Source organism: Aquarana catesbeiana, unplaced genomic scaffold (assembly GCF_042186555.1).
Source record: "Aquarana catesbeiana isolate 2022-GZ unplaced genomic scaffold, ASM4218655v1 unanchor234, whole genome shotgun sequence".
NCBI lineage: Eukaryota > Metazoa > Chordata > Amphibia > Anura > Ranidae > Aquarana > Aquarana catesbeiana.
The window spans coordinates 121,302-142,535 of NW_027362662.1; the positions used below are offsets into that span (position 1 = coordinate 121,302).

General features: G+C 44.7%; 1 protein-coding gene across 3 annotated transcripts in view; it reads right to left on the reverse strand.

Moving 5' to 3' along the window:
• Window positions 1-21,234, reverse strand: part of LOC141121921 (uncharacterized) — a 186,083-nt gene that overhangs the window by 14,587 nt on the left and 150,262 nt on the right. For 2 of the 3 annotated variants that reach the window (XM_073611673.1, XM_073611672.1), the window contains exons 2-5: window positions 17,424-17,552; window positions 16,870-17,004; window positions 16,660-16,783; window positions 16,446-16,543 (exon numbers count right to left, since the gene is read on the reverse strand). In XM_073611673.1, the coding sequence (XP_073467774.1) occupies window positions 16,446-16,543; window positions 16,660-16,783; window positions 16,870-17,004; window positions 17,424-17,519 (453 nt within the window). In that variant the 5' untranslated portion in view covers window positions 17,520-17,552. Of the gene's footprint in view, window positions 1-11,047; window positions 11,984-16,223; window positions 16,366-16,445; window positions 16,544-16,659; window positions 16,784-16,869; window positions 17,005-17,423; window positions 17,553-21,234 lie in introns of all 3 variants that reach the window. The other variant, XM_073611674.1, reaches the window with a different exon arrangement.

A 21,234-nucleotide genomic window follows, 5' to 3' on the forward strand; every position in this document is an offset into this window, starting at 1 on the left:
TAGAGTTTTCCTTTAATATTTCTCAGAAGAAATAAACCTCTGTATACTGATTCCAATTCATTTGATCATCCTCTAGTTGTGTTAAATTGGTGGTGGTGGTGGTGGTGGTGGGGGGGTGTGGAGCACCACCTCCCTATAATGAGTTTTCCACCTCCCGTAAATGAGTTTGCCTTCTCCCTGAAATGAGTTTTTGCAGGTTGGGATGTCTGATCCAAACATAATAATTACATCTGTAGAGCTGTCCCCATAGGGCTTCCTGTGTGTTAACTTCTTAGGCCTCCCTCTGATTACCTGCACACCATTGCAGGGGTTTTTCACATATATCTCCTTAATCCTGATTGCTCGTTACTCAATAAACAGTCCAGGGTGCTTGGGTTTTTTTTATATCTATTGTGGAACTTGGATGGGAGAAGGGATTAGTGGGATACTCCAACTGAACTATTTACAGTAGATAAGGACAACTCTCACTTGGCCTCACCAGATTTGTGGAAGCAGACACACTGCTTTAAGCATACAGCCACATGTATGGAGGATTTAAGTCTTCTTGCTTTCTCTAGCAGCATACTTGATGCAACTACTTTATTTTCAGGATACACTTCAGTATCCCCTTGACTGACACCCATCCACTAACTGAAGGGATGGTCCTCAGGACAGGCCCCATGAGACAGCTCTGTACTCACAGGAGGCAGAATCAGATCCTTGCTGGTGTCTCCCTTCCAGTCAGCTTTGCAGGACCTCTGGGTTAAGCTCATCTCTAGCTTTCAGGCCCTCAGTTCGACCAACTGAGGCCACATAACAGCTTCTACAGAGGAGGGGCAGCCGACCCCGCTCTCCAGCTAAAAGACCCGGAGCACATGTGCCCTTAGCATTTATACAGTTACCCAGCATGCAATGAGGCACTTTGCTCTGCCAATCGCCAGGGCTATAACTATGCTTGTGCCCTCACTTGTCAGATCCCCTCCCACTATCCAATATGCCTCCCTATTGGACCAGTGTGGGACATTCAGACAAGCTGAGCTGCACCTGGGCGCCATAAGCAGACCCTACCAATAGATCCTGCTCCCTGGTAGGCAGAGAGCACTCTAAATGTGCCTAACAATCTTCCAGGTAAGCAGAAAGACCCAAAACTATACTCTCTTCTGTCACCTACCTAGGAGGGTGCTACATCCACCCCCCCCCACTCCCCCCACCAAAACAAGCCATGTCTTCACTGGCTTCGGGCATCCGCCCCTACAAATATACCTGTACAAAAATCTACAAGGAGTATCCCACAAACTTGGAAAGGAAAAAATAGAAAATAGCATATGTACAAGGCAATGGGGCATACCCCATATGTGGCCAGTGAGCACAATAATTTAAGTGAAAACATAAAGACCTCTGCTGTACAAAATATTTACAGATATTCAAAAGGGAGCATCCACCAAGTGCACTATATGCACCCCCCTCCTCTGCAGCTACACCCGAAGGCGTAAGTGATGTTGTAGCTCTCTTCCTCCTCTCGGATTGGCAGCCCATGAGCGGCGACTCTGCCCACAGCCACAGACTAGCTGACTCTCTGGAGGGGCTCCAAGTTCTGATAAGTCCCCCTGCCCCCAGACCCCCACAATCACCAGACCAGGGTTGTGGGGATGAGGCCCTTGTTATTATCAACATGGGAACAAGGTGCTTTTCCATGGGAGGAGTCCCTCCTGACATGCCCCCCCCCCCCATTTTGAGGGCACATGGTCTGGTATGGTTCAGGGGTGGGGAACCACATGCTTGTCCCTGTCCCTTTCCTGGCCAGCCAGGCTGCATGCTTGGATCGTTGTTGATTCATTCATAGCTCTGTCGTATAATGCCGGGAAAGCGTGCTTGTATATCTCAAAGTTACTGTCGCTCAGCTGTCGGCTAATTGCCAGCTCCTATCTCTCCACAGTGACTCACCTGTTGATGATATTCTTTTCGTCAGTCCTGCCTACTTAAGCTGTCCAGTCCAGATGATCTCTGCCTTCGACTTGGTCACATCTGTAGAGACGCTCTCCTGTGTTCCCGTTTAAGACTTGCTTGGTTGACATTCCTTCTGGCTCCAGATCCTGCTTGCTGTTCTACTACGCTGTTCTCTGGCTCCCTGACGTTTTAACTTGTCTAACTATCCGTTCCGATTCCTGAAATCTGGCTATGTTTTGACTACGTTTACTCTGTTTACCTTTTTTTATTATTATTAACTACTTCAATACTGGGCACTTTCACCCCCTCCTTCCCAGACCAATTTTCAGCTTTCAGAAGGAAGAAGTGGGAGCAGTCTATGGGCTATCAGTTTAGCATACAATTTCACATTGGTGTTTATTAGAGATATATGTCTATAATTTTGTACCAATTTGGGATCCCTGCCTGGTTTAGGTAGTGTCGTTATAACAGATTGTAACACTTCTTTAGGTAGAGAGCCACAGGACACAGCAAAATTGAAGAGGGCAGACAGGAGTGGAGATAGAGTGTGAGCGAATTGTTTATAGTGCTCCTCAAGGGGACTCCTTAGAGGGGAGAGTTCTGATGGCAGACTCAATTTCTACTGGAGAGAATGGCTCAGATACGGATGAGATTAGGGTAGGGAGATCAACTGACAATAAGAAGGCTTGTATCGCAGAGGGGTTGGTTGAGGGGTGGTGGTGTCCTCTTTGAGATTATAAAGAAATTGATAAAATGCACTGAATGCATTGGCAATATCTAAAGGATTGACCATTGGGATTTTAGACAGTGGATGATGAACTAAAGCAATTTTGGCTTTTAAGCGCTGGTGTTTAACAGATTTTGCTAGGAGGGACACCGCTTTGTTCCCTCGGGTGCAAAATTTTGCTTTCGATTTTTGTCATATTGAGGTCATATTGGTACTGTGCATCAAAAGAGAACGGAGTTTGTTTCTATCTGAGAGCAAAGAGGAGGATAGGTTAGGTGAGGTGGAATGTTTATTCATCTCTTCTTTGCGTTTAATTGAGGCTAAAAAATCTTCAATTTGTTGAATCCCCTGGCTTTTGACAGACGCTTGTATTTTTATAAGTATACCTCTCATATAAGCATTGTAGGTAGACCACAATAGCAGTATGGGGTTATCAAGAGATGCATTGCTCTCAAAGAATAAAAGATTGGGCTTCTTTTGATGGTCTGACAATAGGAGGGTAGCATTTAGTCTTCAAAGACGGGGAGTATTGGACCTAGCGTTGTTACCAATCTCAATACTTACAGTGCCAATCTGTGAGGTAGTCACCAGCTGAAGAGTCCATTTAGCTGTGAGGAAAAAGTAAATTCTTGAATAAGAGAGGTGAGAGGGAGAGTAGTACGAATAGTCTTTCTCTGCACTGTGTTGGCATCTTCAGATGCCATAGAGGTCACATAAATGTAGAAGATGATTAATAGTTTGGTGAGCAAGTCTCTTGCCAGAGGAAGGGTCAAGAGAGGCATTGCCAATGGTATTGAAGTCCCCTCTAACTATTAATCAACCACTTTTGCAAGATAAGATTTGCGAGGAGAGTTTCTTACAGAACTTGATTTGTTTGGATTTTTGGGGTGTATACATTAACAAGAGTATACCGGATTTGATTGATGTCACAGAAATATCTTTTTTGTGAACTGGTGCCCAAAACTGAACTGCATATTCCAGATGAGGTCTTACTAATGATTTGTTCAGGATAGTTACATAGTCTGGTTGAAAAGTGTTAATGTGTGGTCACACCCCTTTAGCACCCAATAGTTCAAAAACATGTACAAGCTATTGGGATTTGAGCACAGGTATATCTTTTCTCTGTTGTAACGCAGGTTGGTGGCCAGATCTGAACCTAGTAGCGCTCCCCCACCTTGAGTCTTTATGCCCCATGTTGGCATGGTGTGAACTCCAATCGACTCACTTCAGAAATGTATGCATTCCAGGTACGATGGTAGATCTTCCTAGAGGTAGACTTCTTATGCCGCGTACACACGATCGGACTTTCTGGCATACTTGGTCCGGCACACTTTCCGACAGACTTTGCCTGACAGGTGCGCCGGACTTTAAAACGGACGGACTTGCCCACACACGACCGGACTTTCCGGCGGGCTAAGTCCGCCCGTCTTTCCGACGAATTTTCACCGGAGTTACGGCGGACTTTCAGAATGAACGGACTTGCCCACACATGGACAAGTCCATTCATTTTGAACGTGACTCAGGTGCGAGGGGACTAGAAAAGGAAGTCAATCTTGCCGCTTTTATAGGAGAGATTGACACCTTGCAAGCCCCGTCGCGGGGCATACCAGGCCCTTAGGTCTGGTATGGATTTTAAAGGGAAGCCCCTACGCCAAAAAAATGGCGTGGGGTCCCCCCTAAAATCCATACCAGACCCTGATCCGAGCACGCAGCCCGGCCGGTCATGAAAGACGATGGGGACGAGCGAGCGCCCCCCTCCTGAACCGTACCAGGCGCATGCCCTCAACATGGGGATGGGTGCTTTGGGGGAGGGGGCGCCCTGCGGGGCCCCCCCACCCCAAAGCACCTTGTCCCCATGTTGATGAGGACAAGGGCCTCTACCTGACAACCCTGGCCGTTGGTTGTCGGGGTCTGCGGGCGGGGGGCTTATTGGAATCCGGGAGCCCCCCTATAATAAGAGGGCCCCCAGATCCCAGCCCCCCACCCTATGTGAATGAGTATGAGGTACATGGTACCCCTACCCATTCACCTAGGGAAAAAGTGTCAATAATAAAAGACACTACACAGGTTTTTAAAATAATTTATTAAACAGCTCGGGGGGGTCTTCCTCCAGCTTCGGGGGTCTTCCTCCGGCTTTGGGGGTCTTCTTCCAGCTTCGGGGGTCCCTCCGGTGCTTCTTCTCCCGGGGGTCCGGTTGGTTCTTCTCCGCTCTCTCCGGCCTCTTCTCCCGGTGTTCCAGTTCTTCGGCCGGCTCCTCCACTGCCTTCAGGCCGCTCTTTTACCAGCGGAGGTCCGGACTTCTGGGCTTCTTGTCTTCTTCCCTCTTCTCTTCTCCAGATGTTGACACGACGCTCTCTCCGACTGGACTGCTCTCTGAGGGCTTCGTTGTGACTTATATAGGTGGAGACCCCGCCCCCTTATGATGTCACAGTCCCTGGGCATGCTGAGACTGTGACGTTTTAGGGGGCGTGGTCAACATCACCCAGTGACCACGCCCCCTATTATTGACACTTTTTCCCTAGGTGAATGGGTAGGGGTACCATGTACCTCATACTCATTCACATAGTGTGGGGGGCCGGGATCTGGGGGTCCTCTTATTATAGGGGGCTCCCGGATTCCGATAAGCCCCCCCGCCTGCAGACCCCGACAACCAACAGCCAGGGTTGTCGGGAAGAGGCCCTTGTCCTCATCAACATGGGTGCAAGGTGCTTTGGGGTGGGGGGGCCCCGCAGGGCGCCCCCTCCCCCCATGCACCCACCCCCCATGTTGAGGGCATGCGGCCTGGTACGGTTCAGGAGGGGGGGCGCTCGCTCGTCCCCACCCCCTTTCCTGACTGGCCGGGCTGCGTGCTCGGATCGGGGTCTGGTATGGATTTTAGGGGGGACCCCACGCCGTTTTTTCGGCATAGGGGCTTCCCTTTAATCCATACCAGACCTAAGGGCCTGGTATGCCCCGCGCTCGCCGCAATAGGAAAATTTGTTTTTCCTATTGCAGAGAGCGCGAAATGCAATACCTGCCCTTGCGTCGTATCTGGTCCGTTGGACCAGCATACAGACGAGCGGGCTTTCCGTCGGACCAGCACACAGACGAGCGGACTTTACGCCAGAAACTGAGTCCGACGGAAAGATTTAAAATGTTTCAAATCTAGATCTGGCGGGCTTTTGGGAAAAAGTCCACCGGAAAAATCCGCCGGAGCCTACACACGTTCAGATTGTCCGGCAGACTCTGGTCCGCCGGACCAAGTATGCCGGAAAGTCCGCTCGTGTGTACGCGGCATTAGCCTTCAGTAGTGTCAGAACCACTGACCCAGGCAAACCTCTATGCTTCAGCACCTGGTTTTCAACAGCCAGGCCATCAAAGCCAGCGACTATAAAGCAGGATGGAAGATCAGCCCTTGGGACAGTTGATCCTCCCTGGGAGGCGGTCTCCAAGGAATGTCGGCAACCAGGTCAGTGTACAACGACCGGCGAGGCCAGTCAGGGGCCACTAGAATGATTGGAAACCCCTCGGCCTTAATCCTGTGCAAAAGTCTCGGAAGAAGCTTGAGAGGAAGAAAAGTGTAGATGAGCCGATACCGACCCCACAGGGCCACCAGAGCGTCTGTGACATCCACCAGAGGATACTGTGATGGTGTCACAAACCTCTGTACCCTTCTGTTGAACCTATGGTTCTGAATATGGAGAGTTGTGTCCATCAATGAACGAAAGAGAAACACTATTTAATACAATTTTAATATTCAAAGCAAACTCCCCCATCCATCCATGTCTCCATGCTTCATTTTGTTGAGAAATTACTTTGAAAAACACCCCTTAGCACTTCTGGACATGGCCATATTGAGTAAGGGCAAATGATACATGTAGCATTTACTTCCTGGAATCCATCTGCTCTTATCTCAAGCATGCAAGCAGGAGGGTGTGCGTAGCTGAGAACCCCCCCCCCTCCTGAAGACTCCTGGGATGTATGACATCATTTGCCTAGACATAGAAATCAGAAAGTAACTGAAGAAATGTAAAAGAAAAAGTTTAAAACAAGTAAATATGATATAATTTTCATATCTATTTACTAATGCTAGCAGCATGAGGATTACAAATAATCAATGTCGATTGGGAGAGTGAAGTTCCACTTTAAGATGACCAGTCTTCTCAAAACTGCAATGCGGTACCCAGCTGATATTGACTCTGACATGCTGAAATCCAGTACTGAACTGAGCAGGATGCATAAAAACACTTAGGGGTAATAAAATTGGTCTCCCCACCGCTTGTCATACGTTCTCTCTGTGTTATGCTTCCTGCTTCCATCCCAGCAGCACTGTGTCTTAGATTGTAACATCCATTTTGTAATCCACAGCATCTGGAAAAATGGCAGAGTATGGCTAAGTATTTCAGCGGGGCAATCCAGCCGGCATGCACTCCAGGTAGGTAGCAGGACTCACAGCCATGGGACAGTGACCCTACCCGCCTACATGTTTTCCCCTCTCATAGATCGGGGCTTGCTTAGGGTGTAACAAGGCAATCAGCCTCCAAAAGAAGAGACAGCCACGGCCAAAATCTGACTCTTGATCATATACAGGGCCAGGCACAAATCAAACCCTTCTTCGGAGGAATCCAAAATACGGCCCACAACAAGGAGAAAACGTCTTGGGCCAACAAAATGCAACATAGCATTGCCAAGACCTGCGGGAGGTCTTCCTTGACTTACCCTTCCTAGCCTTCAAAAGAGCAGGAACAGCAAGGGGCCAAGACACCCCTGTCACTCAAAACCTTTTTGGCTGCAATTGCCAATCCAGTATGCCAACTGATATAATATGGCTCAAAATATTAGGCCTTGCAACAGCAGGGCTTCACTAGGACTGTTCACTGACATGTCACAACATCGAAACACTACGTTCCCCTGGTCCAAGTCGGAATGACTGGAAGTACAGGTATTCTCTCCACCTGAATCCAAGCAAATGAGAGAAGGTTATAATGAAGGGAAGGCAGAAGCAGGGATTACTGATCCCACAATGTCACCAGAGCAACTAACGCAGATGCATGAAGGATCTTGGTCTTAGAATTTACCTAGTTCCTCATTAAACCTGGACTCCAAAAATCCACGTTTGGAGAGCCTCACCATTGACAGGGCTCCAGAACACCTCTAGATGAAGAGCTCTCCTGTCTGGAGACAACTGCTAACAGCAGTCAAAAATCCTCCTTGCAAACTTCTATTCTTGGACGGTGAGAGGCTACTAAAGCTTTAATCTCAAAGTTCCACCCAAGAGTGAAATTCATTTCCTCCTGGGCAATCTGATTTCTGGGGCTTTCCTAATGAGTTACATAAACCCAGCCATGTCAACTAATGCAGGAAAACAAGACTAAGCACCCCCAGTATTACAACGTTGGTAAGCAACAACCCCACCTACAATGACCAAATCTTGTCATATAAAAATGGAGAAAGCATTTACAAAGATGACCACTATTCCAGATCAAGGTTTTCTGGGGTGATGAGACAATAGAATATTTAATTATTGTGACCTCCCATCTCATGCCATCAGGACATTTCACAGTAAAGTTCTGGAATGGAAAGGAAACCTACTTCCCAAGACGCCCAGGTAAAAACTAATAGAGGAAACTTTACCAGCGACCTGAACAAAGCCACCTGAGCCTACATAGCAAGGCAATGGCCCTGGAGAAAGAACCACTCTCACCTAAGTAGTCTTGGGGGGAAGACCCTGATATTCCAAACAGGAATACTGGAAATGGAGAACCCAAACAATCTCTGTAGAGTGGGCACCTGGAGAGACACATTGGGGTTAATTTACTAAAACTGGGAAATGGAAAATGGTGCAACTCTGTATAGAAATCAGCTTCCAGTTTTTTTTGTGAAAGCTTAATTGAACAAGCTGAACTTAAAAGCTGATTGGCTACCATGCAGAGCTGCGCCAGATTTTTCACTCTCCAGTTTTAGTAAATCAACCCTATTGCATTTCATAAACAGAGCAGAATGCTCCCAGAGAAGTAGGTCATCCATGTACTCTTCAATAGAATAGCCTGAGTCCATAAAAAGGCTCAGAATCACAGCCATAACCCTGAACAGGTCGAACATTAGGTCCACAAACAGAAGATGACAGACATTCCTCCACCATAAATGACAGCGACTTCTAGAGACGGGAATACATGAAGGTGGACCCTCATCATGTTCACTGATGCCAAGAAGACCCCAGCTGGAGAGAGGCCACCACTGGTTTCACCAATTCCATCCAGAACACATGGAGAGACCTGTCACAATAAATTTAGATCTAGAATAGAATAAACATCGCCTTCTGGTCTTGGAACCATAAAAAGTTTGAGGATAAATGTGAAATCACTCCCTGAAAGAAAGGAGCATTGCAAGTTTGCAATGGAGAAAATCTGTTTTGTAGAATCATAGAAAAAACATGAACCATGAAGGGAGGAGGGCAAAGACTCTGAATTCCTAACTCGAAGTTGCAAGCCACTGTGCTGCAAACCCACTTAATCACTATCACCTCTTTCCAAAACCCGCAAAAGGCCTGTAAAAGTCCTACTCCACCCAAGTGAATACCCTTGTTTAGATGTGTGGATTCTCAGGACTCAAGGAACCATCTTGTTGAAATAGAAGGAACATCAGGCTGTTGGAAATGCAAGCTTGCCCTACTACCCGAAGAACCCAGAGTGCCCCTTCTTCCTGATAACTTATGGATATAATAACTGCTGTTTGAGATACGAGATTGCCAGCTTTACTGGAAACATACACCCTCTCTGAGTGAACTTACTCTCCATAGGGCATTGCCAGTTGAATCTCTGCAGTGGAGCAAACACTTCTTGGGGGTAAGCCCAGCCCATATACTAGACATCCATATAGTGAGGATATATCTGGAAAAATAAGGATCTTGTGGCATCCACTATGATCCAAGCCCTATAGCCTCCTGAGAAGAGGACTCAGGAAGCTGCAAGTTTAAATTCCGCAAAAGTATTCAGAAAGGCTGTAGGGGTCTGCAAATAAATCTGACCCTGGGATACCTCTGGTGGAGTCCTTGGAGAAAGAGTCTTTCACCTACCCCACTTTCAGTGAAAAAATTGGCATCTGCCTCTGTTACTTCCTCTATAAGGTCCCCCTACATATTAAGGAGGGGGGAAAAAAAACGGAACTCCTGCGTTTGTGACCTAAACGGTCCAATAGGCACTAATCCCAGAATCTATGCTGTCCCTCAGCCAAGGAAATGCAGATTTATTCATAATCACACAAGAATTATAGGAAAGGTGCCCCAGAGATATCAGAGACACCCTATAGGTGAGCAGAGCCAGAGCCCCAAAAGGAGACATTGACCCAACTTCTCTGCCATCTTGTAGACATAAGGCCTGCCAACCCATAGTGGGACTGAGGCTAATACAGCGATCCTGGTCAGCTGAGAGAGCACTGTGCACTGGTTACCCCAGGAAAAAACCCATCCAGCCTACCAGTGCCCACCGCTGCCTCCATCAGGAAGATGTATGCATGTGTTGTCCCCATGTACCTCTTGTGACCAGTCATTGTGTCTATCAGTAGGTGTCTTGCAGGCTCTAACCATGCACATATGGGGTGTTTTGTCTGTGGGGAAGAAAACTACCAGCTGCTTACAACACTCAGAGACTCTACATGAATACTCTGGATGCATGGCTGTGCTGCCCAACATGGACACAGGCACAGGAACCGCAGCACTCCTGATTTCCTCTGGCCATACTGCACAAGAACCCATGCAGCCCAGCGTTCAGAGGTGGGGCGGGGGGGTGAAGAAAGAATCCTGACACTTCCCAAAAGTCCCTATGTAGTGCCCCGGCGGCCCAGAGTGTAGCTTCATCTAGCTTATAATGTGGTAATAGTACCGCAGTGCTTTATTATTGCCACTAAATGATCATAGGAAATCACTACATGAACTAAAATACAGACAATATTCATCATAGCTGGGCAAATGCGGGTCATATTTATTCAACAATTTTTTTTAAAACAGACCTCTAAGTGTTTGTGACATATTATACCACAAAATCTATTCAGCCAACAAAAGTTAATGACTCCATTTTAATTTTTCTACTGCTATCAATGGCCAACACAGTACAACACTTCATCCATGTCTTTGGTGATCTCTGATCTTCTTATGAACTGTTTCTTACATGATGAAGATCAGCCATGGAGTATATCTGAGGTGTATATCAGGGTGTGCTTCTTCCCTACATGAGAGCTGTGATGTCCAGCAACATTTATATAGAAGACATTTCCCGCACTCAAGGCACTAATACACCTCAAGGGTTGTGTGGGATCCCTGATGTACAAGAAGACAGGACTTCAGCGAGGAGCAATTCCCTCACTCAGGACAGGAAAGTGGCTTCTCCCTATTGTGAGATCTCTGATGTTTATTAAAACTGGACTTCTGTGAAAAACATTTCCCGCATTTAGGGCAGTAATATGGCTTCTCCCCCGTGTGATATCTCTGATGTGTGTAAAGATTGGACTTTTGTGAAAAACATTTACCACATTCAGGACAGGGATATGGCTTTTCCCCCGTGTGAGATCTCCGATGTGTGTAAAGACTGGAATTCTGTGAAAAACATTTCCCACACTCAGGACAAGAATATGGCTTCTCCCCTGTGTGAGATCTCTGATGTGTGACAAGTAGTGCTTTTTTTACAAAACATTTTCCGCACTCAGAACAGGAATATGGCTTTTCTCCCGTGTGCAATCTCTGATGAATATAAAGATTGGACTTATCTGAAAAACATTTCCCACACTCAGGGCATAAATATGGCTTTTCCCCTGTGTGGGACCTTCGATGTTTGCCAAGATCTGATTTTTGTAAAAAACATTTTCCGCACTCAGAACAGGAATATGGCTTCTCACCCCTGTGTAATCTCTGATGATTATAAAAATAGCACTTCTCTGAAAAACATTTCCCACACACAGGACAGGAATATGGCTTTTCTCCTGTGTGAGATCTCTGATGTCTGACAATTTCTGATTTTTGTACAAAACATTTCCCACACTGAGGGCAGGAATACGGCTTCTCCCCTGTGTGAGATCTTTTATGCACATCAAGATGGAACTTAAAACGGAAACATTTCCCGCACTCAGTACAGGAAAAGCTCTTATTTGTTGGAAGGACGGCACCGTCCCTCACAGTCTGAGGTTCCCCAGGATAAGAGGAATACGATGGTCCATCTACACTGTGTGGTGCCGGATGGACATTTGAGGTAGTCGGGTTTTCTCCTGGACTATACTGTGTGATGTCCTCATCTTCTACTTTACAGTCTGGAGACAAAGTGAGACAATCCTCTGAGGTTTTCCTCATCTCCCGTCCATCTACTAAAATAGGAATAAAAAGATTATTACTAGACATGAGCGGATTGGTTCCCCTAAACCAGGACTCCACCCACATCAGGCAGCTTTGTCTCTGAAGATCTTACAATTCCCCCCTCAAGGTAACTAGTAAATGGGTCCTCTGATCTCCTACCAGTTCATTTCTTTATTCATGGACCTTAGTCAGAGAGTGAGGAAACAACGAGAACTATTATATTAAAATGTGGTTCCGCGCTCCCAAATGCTAATATGCTAATATCCCTATAAATTTATTTGTATAGCAATTTTCAAACTCAGCACATCTCATTAACAAAACAAAACAAACAATGCATCAGTCCATAAAGTGTCCTTTGGTATGAATTTGCTTGCGTATGCTCAATCTTTCATAAAAAACAGGCATGTGTTCACATATCCAAATGACTGCTTCCTTAATTAGTGTTTACCACTATGTGCTCCAGTCATCCACATATATGAGTGATAATCCCCTCCTCCGATGTGCCCTTTCCTGGGTGATGAGACCTACCAATGGTCTATATGCTCTTTTGTCCCTCTCTAGGGATCAGTTTTATGCTGTGTCCTTTGCTGGTGATCCTGAGATTAGAATCCTCCTTCTCTTACACTTATCTCCGTATGCCCAAATCATAAAGAGAGAATGCTGGACTAAGTGCTTTATCGGTTTATTAAACACTAAACATAAAAACACTCACATGTGGCGAACATGAGTTCGACTCGAACTCAAAGCTCATTCCTACTAAGCATACATGAGTTCTTGCTGGGGAACTTGAGTTGAATCAAAAGTTGTTTGCTTGAGGCTGAACCGCCTTATTGCAACGTTAGGGCAGCGGTTTAAAATCCCCCTGGTATGGAGATTCACCACTGAACTAGTTTGGATGTATCAAAAGTTAACACGTAGTAAATGCATAGAGATGCAGCAGTGTGGAGATTTGGGCAGGCGCACAGTGGAGGGGAGAGAGAGAGACAGCCACCCCCCTACGATGACAAACCTACGACTGAAGAACTAGACTCTACTGGGCTCATTATTTTTAAATATTTTATTATTCTGTTGTTTGTTTGTGCTTTTGCATTTTATCCTTATAAGCAAAGGTGGTAGTATATAATAGTATGATTTCTAGAACATCGAATGCTAACCACACATGGTACTCATAAAATGGATGGAATATTGTTTATTGTATTTTAGCTACAACACGAGGGTGCGTATCCCACCGCGCCTAAGCCAACTGGTCTTCAAACCTAACTTTTATTAGCTCACAAATAAAATATTGAAAAAGTGTGTAAAAGAACGTATCGTGTTTCTACTTAAAGGGGGCACCTCAAAAAAATGAAAGATGAGAGATTACCACGGTGGTCACTATCTAACCATGGGTCTTTAACCACTTAAGGACCGAGCCTCTTTCTGAGATTTACGCTTTAACTGACATTGTGCGGTCGAGCGACGTTTTGTACCCAAACAAAATTGACGTCCTTTTTTCCCCACAAATAGAGCTTTCTTTTGGTGGTATTTGATCACCTCTGCAGTGTTTATTTTTTGTGCTATAAACAAAAAAAGAGCAACAATTTAAAAAAAAAAAAAGCAATATTTTTTACTTTTTGCTAGAATAACCCCTTCCCGCCGAGCGTACGCAGCTATGCGTACTCAGCTTTCGGGGGTTATACAGCTGCAGCTGCAGGCATCATCCCGGTACTGTTTTTTAAAGTCGGCGATCGGCTTTCCTGGTATAACAACCGATGCGGCTAAAAGCCGCTCGGCTGTTATACCGGAGGAACGGGAGGGGACGTCCCCCCTCCCACCATCTCCCGCCGCTCTTACTAGGCCTCGCAGTCCATCGGGAGGCCCGATCACCAATCTGCCGCCTCCGGCGGCTGGAGACAGACTAGAACGAAGCCGTAAGCGGCTTCATTCCAGCCTCCTAATCGTAAACACGGAAGCGACGTCATGACGTCACTTCCCGTTTACTCGCCTGGCAATGGCGCCGGTTTTAAAAAAATACACAGTATTCAGAATCGCTGAAAACGGCGATCGGAATACTTTGAAGTGCAAAGGAGGGATTTGGGGTCTTTTAGAGTACCTGTCACCACCTATTACTGTCACAAGGGATGTTTACATTCCTTGTGACAGCAATAAAAAGGATCAAATTTTTTATTTTTTTTTTTAAACACAATTTATTAATATAAAAATAAATAATACATTTTTTTTTTAAGGCGCCCCCGTCCCCGCCAGCTTGCGCAGCAAAGAAAACACATACGGAAGTCGCACCCACATATGTAAACGGTGTTCAAATCACACATGTGAGGTATCGCCGCGATCGTCAGAGCGAGAGCAATAATTATAGCTCTAGACCTCCTCTGTTACTCTAACCCGGTAACCGTAAAAAAAATTTAAAGCATCGCCTATGGAGATTTTTAGGTACCGTAGTTTGTCGCCATTCCACGAGTGCGTGCAATTATAAAGCATGACATGTTTGGTATCTATTTACTCGGCGTAACATCATCTTTCACATTATATAAAAAAATTGGGGTAACTTTACTGTTTGTTTTTTTTTTTTTAATTCATGAATGTGCCCCTTTTCCCAAAAAGTCGTGTTTAAAACACCGCTGCACAAATACCGTGTGATATAAAATATTGCAACAATCGCCGATTTATTCTCTAGATTCTCTGCTTAAAAAATATATAAAATGTTTGGGGGCTCTAAGTAATTTTCTAGCAAAAATTATGGATTTTAACTTGTAAACACGAAATTTCAAAAATAGGCTTAGTCATAAAAGGCTTAAATATTCCCCAAAAATATATAAAAAAATGATTTTTTTTCCTCAGTTTAGGCCGATACGTATTCTTCTACATATTTTTGGTAAAAAAAAAAAATATATATCACAATAAGCGTATATTGATTGGTTTGCGCAAAATTTATAGCGTCTACAAAATAGGGGATAGTTTTATGGCATTTTTATTATTATTAATTTTTTTTATTAGTAATGGTGGCGATCTGCGATTTTTATCGGGACTCCGACATTATGGCGGAGAGATCGGCAACTTTTGACACTACTTTGGGACCATTGTCATTTATACAGTGATCAGTGCTATAAAAATCCAATAATTACTGTGTATATGACACTGGCAGTGAAGGGGTTGACCACTAGGGGGTGATTAAGGGGTTAAGTGTGTCCTGGGGAGTGATTCTAACTGTGGGGGGCTGGGCTTCAACACACATGACAGTGATCACTGCTCCCAATGACAGGGAGCAGTAGATCTCTGTCCTGTCAATAGGCAGAACAGGGAAATGGCTTGTTTACAAAAGCATCTCCCCGTTCTACCTTTCCGTGACACGATTGCGGACACCCGGCGAACATCGATTCCACAGGGCCCGCGGTCACGGAGAATGCGGCGCGCGCATCTGCAGTGCCGCTTCTTAAAGGGGACGTACCTGTACACCCTTTTGCCCACCAGTGCCATTCTGCCGACGTAAATCGGCGTGCGCTGGTCAGCAAGCAGTTAAGTAGAAACACGATACGTTCTTTTACACACTTTTTCAATATTTTATTTGTGAGCTAATAAAAGTTAGGTTTTAAGACCAGTTGGCTTAGGTGGGATACACACCCTCGTGTTGTAGCTAAAATACATTAAACAATATTCCATCCATTTTATGAGTACCATGTGTGGTTAGCATTCGATGTTCTAGAAATCATGCTATTATATACTACCACTTTTGCTTATAAAGATAAAATGCAAAAGCACAAACAAACAACAGAATAAATAAAATATTTTAAAATAACGAGCCAAGTAGAGTCTACTTCTATAAATAAATATAATATGCAATTTTTAAATAGTGATTTTTTTTTTTAAAGAAAATATGTGATTTTTTTTTATTAAAGTTGCGACTTTTTTATTCTTTTTAATGCAATTTTTTTTTTTAAAAAAGGGCGTCCGAGGTATTTCTAGACCCAAATTACATGTCCCAGGTGCCTAGGTCGAGTAACAACTATGATGAAATCAACATTTTTCTGCCAGCTGAACCCCAGAATCTCCATAAATCCAGTCTAGATACATAAATTGTGTCTGCAGCACAGAGAAGGAAGATTATCCGAGAGAAATACAGGAATACAGGACGGGGAACACAGCTCAGGAAAGTGACCAGGGGATTACAGGCTGATATCACCCAGTCCTTGCCCTACTCTGGACCAATCAGTTAGCAGTATGGGTGGAGGAATGTATTTAGTGTTAATAACCCACCTGTGCTGATCTCTGTAGGAGTGTCCTCCTCTATAAATGTCCCCGTTATTCCATCCTCCTCCATAGACTGCTGATCATCCCTCACATACCTCTCTTCTTCTTCTGCTTTACCCTGAACTTTAGACTCTCTCAGGTTTCCACTCTGAAAATATAATAAAAATGACATCAATGCAGATAATGTACAGATCCTAATGATACTATCAGTGATTGTTCCTCATCTACCTGATGATGGTGAGGGATGGTGTGATCTTCCTGTGTGGAATCCCGGGAATACAGAGGACGGGGACATCTCTCTGGTGGGTTCTCATTACTGGATCCATCTGTAGGAAACACACACACTGACTGAATACATTGTTTCTATGTGTTTATCAGATGATGGGGGATCTAGGTGGACCCTCCGTACTGCTCTCTCCTTTACAATAAAGTCTCCTCTTACCCGGTGATGTGAGGGGCGGCTGATTGTCCATCATGACGTCATTGTAGAGATCCTTGTGTCCTTCTAAATACTCCCACTCCTCCATGGAGAAATAGACAGTGACATCCTGACACCTTATAGGAACCTGACACACACAATGATACAGTCACCATCCAGACACATCCCTTGTCTGTTACTGGATAATGTCCCAGAATTCCCAGCACCGCTCACCTCTCCTGTCAGCAGCTCCATCATCTTCTTGGTGACTTCTAGAATCTTCTGCATGTTGTGTCTCTCAGGTTTTAGGGAGTCACATGGAGGCACTGTGATGGTCATATGATCACCTGACTTCACAAGAGGAAATCTCTGTATTGAGGAACCAATAGGAATATCATGTTAGAATCCCAGAATCCTCCTCACCTCTCTGGTCAGGTCTGTGTTTTATTAATAGAGTTAAGAGTGATGTCATGTGACCTCCCAGAATCCTCCTCACCTCTCTGGTCAGGTCTGTGTTTTATTAATAGAGATAAGAGTGATGTCATGTGACCTCCCAGAATCCTCCTCACCTCTCCAATCAGGTCTGTGTTTTATTAATAGAGATAAGAGTGATGTCATGTGACCTCCCAGAATCCTCCTCACCTCTCCGGTCAGGTCTGTGTTTTATTAATAGAGATAAGAGTGATGTCATGTGACCTCCCAGAATCCTCCTCACCTCTCCGGTCAGTTCTGTGTTTTATTAATAGAGATAAGAGTGATATCATGTGACCTCCCAGAATCCTCCTCACCTCTCCGGTCAGCAGGTAGATGATCTCCAGGGTGAGGTTTAGTATCTTCTCAGTCATGTGACTCCGGTCCTCCTCCATCCTCATTGGTGCCGTCATTTTATCTATACAGGTCTCCTTGTAGACGGATAACTTTGGGAAATGAAAGTAAGAATTATTTAGATGGTATTGGTCACACAATAACTTTTATGCTCTTCCTGCCCAGGCCAGTTTTCAGCTTTCAGCACTCTCACACCTTGAATGACAATTACTCAGTCATACAACACTGTACCCAAATGCAGTTTTTTTTTTTTCAGATAGACATAGCTTTATTTTGATGGTATTTAATCCCCACTAGGTTTTTAGTTTTTTGCTATATAAATTATAAAATACAGAAATTTTGCAAAGAAAAAGTTTTCTGTTATAAAATTTTGCAAATAAATAATTGTCTTCATAAATTTAAGCCAAACTGTATTTCTTAGGGGAAAATAACCCCAAATCAATGTATATTATTTAGTCTGTAGGAAAGTTATAGAGTCTACAAACTATGGGATATAACTGAAAATTGATCAATCCTGATGTGCTGACTATCTAATTATAGGTACAAATATCCCCCAAAATTACCCCCTTTTTGGAAAGTAGAAGTCCAAGGTGTTTAGTAAGAGGTACAAATAAATTACAAAACAATATTGGCGCACAGGAGCTTTAGGAGGAGTGGGTATGGGCTGTAATTAAAAAAGCACAGGGATGAACTGCGGACGGCAGCAGGCTCAGGAAAGAGCTAGAAGGATACTCTGCAGATACACAAGCCAAGGAAAGAGAGTAAATAAGAGAAGTGTAAATAAGAAAAGGTCAGCATGATGGAGACACTGTACGGGGTACATCTGCTCTGAAGGGAGGACGTGGCGCGTGGAGGTGTCAATCTGGTCACGGCTGTGCTGGTGGCTCCCAGCACTTCCTAGTCCATGGGTACATACAGAGAGAAGCCGCCGACATCACTTCCGGGTGTCAGGTAGATGTCAGATGTAGTACGGTGGTGCACCCATTCGGAGCATGCGTGCTCCTTCTTCAGGCATTCAGCACAGCCGTGTCCACCTGTGACCAGAGTGACACCTCCACACGCAGCAGCACGTCCTCCCTTCAGAGCGGATGAACCCTGTACAGTGTCTCCACCACGCTGACCTTCTCCTATTTACAGTGAGTGTGAATATATTTTTTGTTGCCTTTAAAATACTTGACATACTGCACTCAGATGGCGCTGCTCTCTTTCCTTGGCTTGTTTAGTAAGAGGTATGGTGAGTTTTTTGAAGCTGTCATTTTTTGTCACAATTTTTGTTGTTTTAAATGAGGAAATGATTTTTAAAAAGAGAGAGAAGCAGGTCCCTCCCACCAACTTCCTGTATACCAACTTCCTGTTTCAGCTCCAAAACCTATCCAACTGGTTTATTTGCATATCAATGAAGGGGGGAAGCCTGGCTTCCTTGAAAACATATGGTCTCAAATAATATATCTAACTCCATGTGACAATACAGTCACTATAGCCATGGCAACACAGATATACCTAGACTTACACCCCAAAACACATTCTGCTATCTTTTATGAGTATGGTGATATCACATTTATTTTTATTTTTTTACAGCCTGCCAACACAAATCCAAGGAGCACCTTCAGGGGTTCTAGGGGCATAAATTACACATCTAATTTCCTGATTACCTATCACTTTTTGAAGCCCCTTGAGCACCGGGACACTACAAACACCCACAAAATGACCCTATTTTGGAGAATAAACTCTCCAAGGTATTCTTTATCTTTATACAGCTTACCATTTTAATTTTTTTTTGCAATTCACTAATAAATGCTACTAAAATAGAGCATGAGCTATTTTATTAAGTGATGTGGTATTTAGTAGTTAAAGCTTGTGGTAATTTTAGGCTGGTTATAGCCAGCATCCTTAACAAGCAGTAATGAGTAATGGTTATTAAGGAGTGGGCAGCCACCGTCATCCTTAACAACCAATAACTGTCATGGCTGTTAATGTTTGGGCAGCTGCCATGTTAAACAAAAGAATTGCCAACATTTAAAAATTAAGAAAAAAAAAGCACAGGGTTCCCAATCCATACTTGGCCCCCACTGACCATGGCATGCTGAGTGGATGATGTCATTGGGTGGCCCACCCCTTACTTTATTTAGCGGTGGGAGGCTGCGGAGCTGTCATTCGGTGGGAGCCAAGCATCAGTGTGAGTCAGCGGTTGGCGTTCATCGTGATTGATGTTGGATCTACTTGGGGGAACATTTATTTATTTTTGGGGGGGGGGTGAATAAAGGAATTATCAAAAACTCTCTGTCTGTGTGTTTTTACTGACTTTTACCACTTTTTTTGGTGAATAAGTAAGAGTACTATGTACCCCATACTCATTCACATAGGGGGCAGGAGCTGGGGGGCCCTTGTTAAAGGAGGCTTCCAGATTCCGATAAGCTCCTCCCCCCCACATATCTCCACATCCACCGGGCCAGGGCTGTGGGGGAGAGGCCCTTGTCCTCATCAACATGGAGACAAGGAGTTGAGGGGGGAGCCCCCCTGCCCCAAAGCACCTCCCCATGTTGATAGCATATGGTCTGGCATCATTCAGGAGGGGGTGCGCTCCCGGACTGCATGCTCGGATAAGGGTCTGGTATGGATTTTGGTGGGGACCCATGCCATTTAAATAGATAATAATTAGCGAGGGTTCCCCTTAAAATACATACCAGACTGAAGGGCATGGTATGGATTGGGGGTACCCCATGTTCTTAAATGCAGGCAATTCATTTGTTTACATTCTGCAGATGACTCATGGTTGTTAAGGACACAGTGGCCACCCCTTCCTTAACAACCATATTGTTTACTGATTGTTACAGCACTTGCTGGCTCCTTAACATTCAGTTAAAATCATACACAATTTTTAAATATTGCATGCCTCGATCGCTACTTAACTTCCACTTGCAATTATTTCCTTTGTGAATTGACTTTAACACTGTTTTATGCGGTATTTACTAAGTGTTTTTGCTTTTTGGAGAGTAAATACTGCATAAAGGGAAAGTGAATTGACATTTTCAGCATTGCATGTGGTATTTGGGAAAAATGTGTGGGATCACCTAAATACAGCATGTGATCTGCTTAATAGAATGGAGCCCATTGTATCTTGTATATCACACAAATCAACCAATTGTGTAAAAACCAATGTAGTGTAATGGTCACCTCTGTCTGTTCAGGGAATATAGCTTAGTGTAACATCACCTATAGCAGTACCAGTTTCTATAAGTCAAGCAAGCCTAGCTACTGGTACACGGCTGCCCCCAGCAATGTCATGTTCACTGGCGTGGTGTCTTACAGGTATGTAGTCAGTGGGATGTGCAGATGGATCAGTTCAGCATGCAGGCAGAGGCACAGTTAGCAAAGGATCAGTCCAGGCAGCAGGCAGAAACCTGGTCAATAAACAGGCCAGGTGGCATAAAGCGGCAACAGTGTACTGATGTGGAGGTGATCAGGGACACAATAACTGGTGTGGTGGTGATCGGGGACACAATAACTGGTGTGGAGGTGATCAGGGACATAATAACTGGTGTGGAGGTGATCGGGGACACAATAACTGGTGTGGAAGTGATCAGGGACACAATAACTGGTGTGGTGGTGATCAGAGACACAATAACTGGTGTGGAGGTGATCAGGGACACAATAACTGGTGTGGAGGTGATCGGGGACATAATAACTGGTGTGGAGGTGATCAGGGACACAATAACTGGTGTGGTGGTGATCGGGGACACAATAACTGGTGTGGAGGTGATCGGGGACACAATA